Source organism: Trachemys scripta, chromosome 2 (genome assembly GCF_013100865.1).
Source record: "Trachemys scripta elegans isolate TJP31775 chromosome 2, CAS_Tse_1.0, whole genome shotgun sequence".
In the NCBI taxonomy this organism is placed as follows: Eukaryota; Metazoa; Chordata; order Testudines; family Emydidae; genus Trachemys; species Trachemys scripta.
Window position 1 is genome coordinate 180,999,926 of NC_048299.1, and position 8,872 is coordinate 181,008,797.

An 8,872-nucleotide genomic window follows, 5' to 3' on the forward strand; every position below is an offset into this window, starting at 1 on the left:
GTGGCACCTTTAAGACTAACAGAAGTATTGGGAGCATAAGCTTTCGTGGGTAAGAACCTCACTTCTTGCATCTGAAGAAGTGAGGTTCTTACCCACGAAAGCTTATGCTCCCAATACTTCTGTTAGTCTTAAAGGTGCCACAGGACCCTCTGTTGCTTTTTACAGTAAGTAGTACTCACTTGTGCTCCTTGCTGAGTATGGTTCTCTAATCTTTACTCATGTTACATAGTATCTTAGGCTACATCTACACTACAGGGGGGAGTCGATTTAAGATACGCAAATTCAGCTATGTGAATAGCGTAGCTGAATTCGACGTATCGCAGCCGACTTACCCCGCTGTGAGGACGGCGGCAAAATCGACCTCTGCAGCTTCCTGTCGACGGCGCTTACTCCCACCTCCGCTGGTGGAGTAAGAGCGTCGATTCGGGGATCCCGATGGGACGCGATAAATCGATCCCCGAGAGGTCGATTTCTACCCGCCGATTCAGGCGGGTAGTGTAGACCTAGTCTGCCAAGTAGTTCCACTGAAACCAATGGGGCTACTAGCAGAGAGAATTACTAACGCAATATGAGAAATCAGGACCTGAATCCACACCTAACTTTTAGACACCAGGAGAATCAAAGGAACAATGGGATTCTCAAAACCTGAGTTAGGCATGTAGGCTCCCTATACAATTAATGGAGAAAAGTAGGTGGCTCTGAATGGGATTTACCCAAGTAAGCAGCTGCAAAGGGAGCTGCCTAAACTAGCGAATGGAAGATGTTGACAAGAGGAGTGTGCTCTAAGGCCTGCCCCCCCCTGGGAGATTAGCAGTAATAGGTGCCTGTTATCAGCAATCCCTCTTGGAGTCAGGCGGTTTACACAGCTGTCTTCTTTTAAGAGAGTGAGGCAAACACTTCACTCCCTGCAAAACCACCAGAGGAAGCAATGCTCCCTTTAACTTTTAGCCCAATGGTTTAGGCTATCCTGGGATGTGATAATCACCTGGGATGTGAGAGACTTGGGTTCTATTCCCCCCCCCCCCCCGCCCCGCATCAGAATAGAAGACCCTGTTCAAATCCTCTCTCTCTTTGAGGGAGCTCTAACCACTGAGCTACAGGATATGCTGATATAGAGCTCCCTCAACCTCTCCTGAGGAATCTGTGCTGCCGTGTGTAAGTAGTCACTGGAGCAGGGTAACTAACCCCTGGATCTCCCACCTCCCATGCTGGTGCCCTAAACTCCGGGTTAGGGAATCTCTCTGACAAAAAGTATTTATCCACAGTGGAACACAAGAGCCTCTGACCAGATCAGGCTCCGGGAGTGAGATATGTGCTCCTTCATCTATCTTTCCCTGGTTTGTGGAGCTTAGGTGTCTAGATACCTAAAGTGAAGCAGCAGTGTGCATGCCCAGAGGCAACTACATAGGCAACTAGAGAACATGTACAGTGCAAATTTAGACACCGAGTGAATTTTGGTGACTATGTGGTTGAGTGGCTCCTGAGTGGGGGTTTTGCAAATCACAATGGTGCCTAAAAACTGGGACTTAGGTGCTTAAGTACTTTTGTGGATCTGGATCCAGGCCCTGGTGTTTAAGGAAAAAGGACACAACCAAAATTTTAATAAGACTTGTGCCTGTCAGCCTTATCAGTCTGCTTGAATAGTGTGTCCCATTGCCATTCCTTTCCTCTGTTTTATATAGGTCGCTGCTCCCAAGTGCATAAATGTCTTCTTCTGTGTTTGGAGAGTGTCTAGCATACTGTGAATGCTCCTGTATGCTGAATAATTAAAACAAGGAGCAGAAAATGGAGGACTGACTTTAATCTGTGAAAGTGCTTTAGGTGCTCTCTTCTCCCCCTTATGCATATCCATATGACGAGAAGGGAGAATATGGCCCAAAGTTTGTAATGGGAATACTTACCGCTACTTCACATGTTTATATACAAATTTTATAGCAAGTTGCACTGCTTTCACATTTTCCGAAAGTACCAGATTTGAAAAGTGCATTTCATGAGACACAACCACTAATCATCCCATAGCCACAAAGTACTTACATGCAGTTTGTGCTGTCAACTCTTTTCTAGAAAGCTATAGTTCATATATAGCAAGTTTCCAGAGGCTACAATTTACTATCATTATGATAATCTAGAAACAATTCATATTTCTGCTATCTACGGTTTACAAGCCAATTTACACCAAGAGATGGTTAGGAGAAGGGAAGAGAAGCACAGGGTAGCAAGTGCATGGTCTTTTGATCAACAGACTGCATAAACCACCACAGAACAAGTTAAACAACAATTTATTTATTTTTGTGTCAGATTTGAAAGTGGCAGTAGAAACATTTGAGAACAGAAAAAAATTCAAGCGAAGTTGTACAGGGCCAGTCTAAATATGTCATTGGTGCAAACCCAATTGTCACTAATATTCTTGAGAACAAACAGCTGGTGGAACCCCATCACTGGGTCATTATCCACCTAAACAAATAAAATAAAAAAGTAAGTTAGAAATAGGAAGGCCAAGCCAAACCCCCTCAAACTACTCAAGTCTATTAGCATAGCATGTATCAATTAAATATCCACAGCCTTTCTTTCAAGTCTATTCAACTGACATCTAGATACAGCATTACTTGTATTACCTCAGACTCAAACAGGAATTCTTTTTAATTAAAAAAAAGAATTGATTTAAATGCAGTAGCAGAATGCAGTATTTCTAAATGGAATATTTCTAAAACCAACAAGCTTCTCCTTATATACTAGTCAAAGCATTACAGTTTGCTAGTCTCACCTTCAGCTGACCAACCACCATACTAAGTATACAGTTATCAGGCGCTGGTTGGTGATCTTGAGATGTTATGCTGTGTTGGATTTTTTGGAATGGAAGGCTCTGTTTAGGAGGGATTAAAAAAGAAACTCACATAAACTAAACGTATTAATTTAAGTATTTCACTCCATTAATATTTCTGCTCCAGCAGTGTACTTGATACTCTACATGAGCATAAGAACGGCCGTACTGGGACAGACCAAAGGTCCATCCAGCCCAGTATCCTGTCTACCAACAGTGGCCAATGCCAGGTGCCCCAGAGGGAGTGAACCTAACAGGTAATGATCAAGTGATCTCTCTCCTGCCATCCATCTCCACCCTCTGACAAACAGAGGCTAGGGACACCACTCCTTACCCATCCTGGCTAATAGCATGGTCCCTGATCCAAGAGAGTTAGACATACAATGCAGCTAATACACAAAATACTAATTGGCCGTATGAATGTCAGATCTTAATAGTGCAAAAACAAAAGCAAATCTGATGGAAAAAAGTCAACATTTAGTATAGTTAACTATAATATTGTGTTTTAGAAAAGTGTATTATTGTGTCAAGTGAGGCAATGGAAATTCCCCACACCTCTAACACTGTACAATAATCCTGCTCAATGATCTTGCAGGGAATATAAATATTTTCTTTCCTCATATCACAAGACGACCAATTTCCATAAAGTCAGCTGGCATAGAGATCTATGTACAGTATGTGGTTCTTTAACAACAACAACAAAAAGCATTCGATATTAAGAAAGTCTTAATAAGTGGGTGTTTAAATATGCTTCAGAGTAACACTTTTGTACCATGTTCTCTGAAACTAAAAAGGGACTACTGTAAGAAATGGCACCTTCTTACTCAGTTACTCTTATTTCCCATATGTATTCAGAACCCTATCTGCTGAAACTTACTGACAAAGTTTACTATGTTTGATTCCTGTTAGCAGAGCACACATAGCTAAGGCTACGTCTTCACTACCCGCCTGAATCGGCGGGTAGAAATCGATCTCTCGGGGATCCAATTATCGCGTCTCGTTGGGATGCGACAATCGATCCCCGAATCGACGCTTGTACTCTACCAGTGCAGGTAGGAGTAAGCGCCATTGACGGGGGAGCCGCGGCGGTTGATTTGCTGCCGTCCTCACAGCGGGGTAAGTCGGCTTGGATACGTCAAATTCAGCTACGCTATGAAGACGTAGCCTAAGAGTTGGATTTTATACTGCCTCATCCATCAACAGAACTGTTCATTAAGTTTCAACTACAGGGCCAAATTCAGCCCTCAACTACAGTAACAATAAGGTTTCACAGGCATAACAGAGGGCTGAATTCAGTCTGCCGAACATCTTATTTGTGATGAAGAGTAAAGAACACCGCTTAACTTTGAGGTGCTGGCACTTTGAAAAAACATATTTGACTTGTAAATTAAGCAGATGTTGTTGAACAAACATGGACTCTTATGATGCAATTTTAACATCAGTTTCATTGCAGCAATCAGATTTTTTTGAACTCTGAAAAGTTCTGCAACTCAGGCACAGGTGTTCTCTCTACTACCTGTAATCACGTGGAAGCATGCGGGGTTTAATTGTTTTTAAATCCTGAGACAAAGCAGTTCAGAGATTTTTTTTTTTTTTTTAAAAACCACTTTTAATATATACAGAAGCGTACCATCAACTTTTCCATGATGGCTGTTTTTCCTTGGAATTGCTGTCCTTCCCAGGACAAGCAAGAAGCATCTGTCTGAAAAAGAGAACAAAGTGTCTGTCATTCATATCAATGTTACAGAAATGAGGTAAGATTGAAAGGTCTGAGGCAATGTTTCTTAACCTTTTTGATACTAGGTACCAGTTTGCTGCCTTCCTAAACTGTGTCAGGGAGATCTCCGGGACCAGCACTGGTCCATGAGAAACACTGGCTTAAAGAAATTGAGAGATACATGTGAAGCATTTGGTAATCTAATTTAGTCACTAGCAAATGAGTATTTGTTACAACTGGAAGTTATGCAAAACATGACTAATAAGTTATCAAAAATAGTACAGCTTGTGATCAGAAAGGGAGATATTGGCAGAGTCAAGCAAGCTTTCATGAAGTAGACCCACCCATTCTATTTTTGGCCTAGCTTGTGCCATCACTTACACTAGAGCTGTAGGGTTTTCATATTCAATCCTCACCCCATTTTAGAACTTCCTCCTGTTTTCCCACAGAGGTCTTAAGTGGGCCTACAGTTCATACGGAAGAATGGCAGAATCAAGTAGTTAAGAAAATTAAAAAGAGAGCAAATTTCTCCACTTCCTCTTTTAGTTTTTGATGCTTCTTCACAGTGACAGATTTCTCATAGTTCAAGTTCTCCAGCAAGTGAAACAACAACTCCTACTCCCTCAACCCTGACATTTCTGCTACTCAGAAAAATGGATTAAAAAAAAAAAATCAATCCCACAATTGCTGACAGAAGAGAGGAATATTTACCAAAGCTCATAATTTATAGGCTAAAATGACAGTTTAAGGAATTAGAATTGGTGGGGTATATGTACTTGCTTCATTTCTATCCAAGACCGAAACATTGCCTCATACAAGCTACTGTCTTTATAGTGGAAGTGCAGAATACATCAAGCCCATAACTCATCATTCAAAATGATCAACGAGGAAGTTAAAAGTTTAAACAAAGTCAAACTGATACTTACATAGAGAGCACTTAGCTCTACTCTACTGGAATCAAAACGCTGGTAATAGAGATGCACAAAACTTGTTCCAACTTGCTCCCACATAGGTCTCTCTGCCATTCTTGCTCTTCGTCTAAGACTGTCAAGAAGGCAAATATTTAGAAGTTTTAAGTCTAAAACAGTGATACTCAGACTGAGGCTCACAAGCCGCAAGTCACTCTTTAATGTGTGTCCTGCAACTCTCTGCAGCACATATTAAAACACTGATTTAACTAACCAATCAGGATGTTTTTACTATGTTATTAACCAATTGTAGGTAAGATATATATCTATATCTACACACACAATATATATATTTCCCCTGCCATACTGTTTAAATATGAATATCTAGTACTACAGTAAATGAAACAATGAATTCACACTACTGTGGCTCTTTGGGTAATGTTGATCTCTAATTTGGCTCCAGAGCCACTGAGGTCTGAGTATCACTGGTCTACAATAATCCTAAATTACCAAGGTCAGTGGAAACTGCAGAGAAAAGAGGAAATAGAAGAGAACATCTCCTTTTCTGCAGTACACTTGGTTGAGGAGGCACAACATTATGTATAATTTTACTTCTTACTTATTATTTGAAGTAGAATCCCATCATAAAGATTCTTTAAGGCAATTCAACTGCCAGCTTAAGTCCCAATTCTGCAGCAAGTTGCTTGTGGGTGCCCCCCCTGTGCAAGTGTAGCGCTCCATTGACTTCAATGGGCATCTGGTTGCACAGAGCTCATTGCAGGATTGAGGCCTTAATGCTTTCCATTCTTTTGTTGTGATCTTGTAAACACATTCACAAGTTTATTTAACTTCAGTATTGGGAAACATCCCTCTTACTCACCCACAAGCCCATCTCAGACCCTTTCATTCTTTAATAACTTTATTTCAAGTTCTTAGCTCACATCTAAGTTTTAAAAAGAAAGCTAAAAGCTTCACATGGTCTATCATAATTTAAAAAAATAAACTTAAGTAGAGGGTTTTGCATGTATTACACAGATATATAAATGAAAAGTACACCACAACTGACTAATGGATCTCAGTTCAAGTGGGGCATTTTTGTGAGTTTAAACAAAACAAAACTCCTAATTTTCTCTTGCTGCTGTTCATGGATACCCCATTACACCAATACGCATTGCCTATTACCCAAAATGTCCCCCTCCCCCAAACTAGAAACCTTAAGGGACCCACCACCTGCATAAGATAGAGGATATGAAAGTTGGATAACTGAAGGTGTGGCTAAACTTGAGGCTCTGATTTGAAATATGAAAGACTTTACAGAAATAAAGACTCCATAGGTTTAAGCTCTTAAAGTTCAGTTCTACTGTGAAAAGCATAATTCTTCTTACAGGTAGAAAATGTGTGGAAAGAACATCTGTTGATGGGAGTGACTTAAATTTGTGCTGCCCTTTAACAGTTGGCCCTGCAGATCCACCAACTCAGAAGGGCTTGTTTACACTTAAAACACTACAATGAGTTCTCTCATTGTCATAGGTAATCCACCTCCCCAAGAGGCAGTAGCTAGATGGATGGAAGACCTAGCACTGTCTACATGGGAACTTGGGTCAGTTGAACAACACTGCTCAGGAACATTGATTTTTCACACCCCTGACCAATGTTGTTAAACCAACCTAATTTTTTAGTATAGACAAAGCCTAAGACTGAGTGAGAAGCAGATTCTCTCCCATTTTTGTGAACAATCCCCCCCTATTTTTTAAAAGGTACAGACAGTTTCATGTGTGCAACCCCAATAACCACAAGGAGGTTGCATAGGTGTCACTGGGAGCAGTTTGGTCCACAGGATCTTTAGTAATGGCAATGACTTGAAGAGCATCAGGGCTAGCAGTTGTTCACCTGTAACCTGAATATGCTAGAGATCGAAATTCTCACTATACAGAGGTTTTTTTTGTTTGTTTTTTTTAAGGTCCCTCTTCAATGCTCCGTGCTCCAGGGGACACCACTAACTTAGCGAAAGAGATTTCAGGTCTTACTCTCCTGGAGCTCTTCAGACACTGCGTGGGTTTAAGAAAATGGGGTCTCCCCCCGCTGCTGTGTGTAAACGCCTTCCCAACAGGGGAAAGGGAGTCGAGCTGGCGGCAGTTTGCCAAGCCAAGCGCTGTGCAGCACCTGGGAATTTGGCAAAGCCTCCTTTAAGGCAATAAAAAGCCCCCCCGCGCTCAGGGACAGCCTCCAGTCCCACTCCAGAGCTGGGCGCACAGGCTGCCTGCCTCCCCATAGGTGCACTCAGACTCAAGGCACAGGCGCCTAAATCCCACCCCCCCCCCAGCAACCAGTCAGTGGTTGGCGCGGGGCAGCCGAGCGCACGTGCAACCAGAGACCTGAGGAAGGAAAGCGCAAGGGGCACGCTCCCTGCACCAGCCATCCCGCCCCCAGCGGGTCCCCCCGCCACACGACTAGCCTGCGGAAGAAATTGCGCTGCTGCTGCTGGTGCTAACGCGACTCGTCCCCAGACTCCGCTCAGCGCAGCCAGCGGCGGCCGCTCTGAACCCGGCGCGCGCGCTTTCTACTGCGGCGCCACGCGCTGTCTTACCGGCCGCCGCTGCCTGGGAGCCCGGCTCAGGCGGCTGCGGCGCACGTGGTATTTGTGGCCGGGCTCGCGAGCCGGTAGGTGGCGCCCCGGGGCCGGGTTTGAGTTGCAATCAAAGTGCCCCCCGGTGCCCAGCGGCGGCACCGTGAACTGCTCCCGTCTCTAGCGCCGCTGCTGGGCAAGCTCCGCTTCTGCCCCCTCTTGCGAGGCCGGGAGACTAAGCGCTGCAGCTGTTGGGAGGGGGGCGTCTCCCGGGGTGCAGCTATGATCGACACGAGTAATTGCATTTGCAGTTACTCGGCCACTGAGGGCTTTGTTGTGACTGGTAGGCTGCGAGGTCAGCAGGAAACCTGTTGTGGTTCCTGCAAGAGAACTGCTCCCATATGAGAGCACTGGAGACACCTACGAGAGAGGCCGTCTCTGTGCTACCAGGGAGGCTCAGCGCTGGCTCCGGAATGCAAACGCTGAGGCATGTGCTGCTGTAGGCTCTTGGGGTGAGGACAGACGCCCAGTCCCTGCTGATAGCTGTATGGCGTTTCTTTGCCAGTCCACGGGGATTAGCTCCGCATACTGGAAATAGGGGCCTCACTCTGCGCTTTCCTCCCCTTTCTCAAACGCTTCTAGAGGTGGGTGCATGTGGCCCGCACGCAAAGCAAACTAATCCATGTTAGAAGTGAAACTGATACCACCCGGACGCTGATCTCATCAGTTACCGCATGCGGAATGGGATCAGTACGTGAATGGGATACTGACACGGATAATTCAGCATGCTTCGTTATGTGGGGTTGTCTGCTGAGTAGGTGGCACTCTGAACGAGGAGTACTTGTGGCACCGTCCTTAGA

The 8,872-nt window shown here is 44.1% G+C and overlaps 1 protein-coding gene across 3 annotated transcripts; it reads right to left on the bottom strand.

Annotated features, from left to right (window-relative positions):
• Positions 1-2,294: 2,294 nt before the first annotated feature.
• LOC117871627 (nuclear transport factor 2-like) lies at positions 2,295-8,650 on the bottom strand. 3 transcript variants are annotated; one of them, XM_034759432.1, is made up of 5 exons: positions 8,437-8,650; positions 5,465-5,582; positions 4,452-4,523; positions 2,765-2,863; positions 2,295-2,454 (listed from the first exon to the last, which is right to left on the bottom strand). In XM_034759432.1, exons 2-5 carry the CDS (start codon positions 5,561-5,563, stop codon positions 2,341-2,343), a joined length of 384 nt encoding a protein of 127 aa, XP_034615323.1. In that variant the 5' UTR covers positions 5,564-5,582; positions 8,437-8,650; the 3' UTR covers positions 2,295-2,340. The 3 variants fall into 3 exon arrangements, with proteins under 3 accessions (XP_034615323.1, XP_034615322.1, XP_034615321.1); XM_034759431.1 differs by lacking the exon at positions 8,437-8,650 and adding an exon at positions 8,034-8,377; XM_034759430.1 differs by lacking the exon at positions 8,437-8,650 and adding an exon at positions 7,822-8,007.
• Positions 8,651-8,872: the final 222 nt, after the last annotated feature.

Coding starts and splice junctions, on each gene's coding strand:
- LOC117871627 (XM_034759430.1), bottom strand. CDS start 7,865: ATGGCTGGTGCAGGGAGCGTGCCCCTTGCGCTTTCCTTCCTCAG. Junction 4,524..5,464: donor TAGAGCTAAGTGCTCTCTAT/GTAAGTATCAGT, acceptor TCTCTTTTTCAG/ACAGATGCTTCTTGCTTGTC. Junction 2,455..2,764: donor TGGTGGTTGGTCAGCTGAAG/GTGAGACTAGCA, acceptor TTATTTGTTTAG/GTGGATAATGACCCAGTGAT.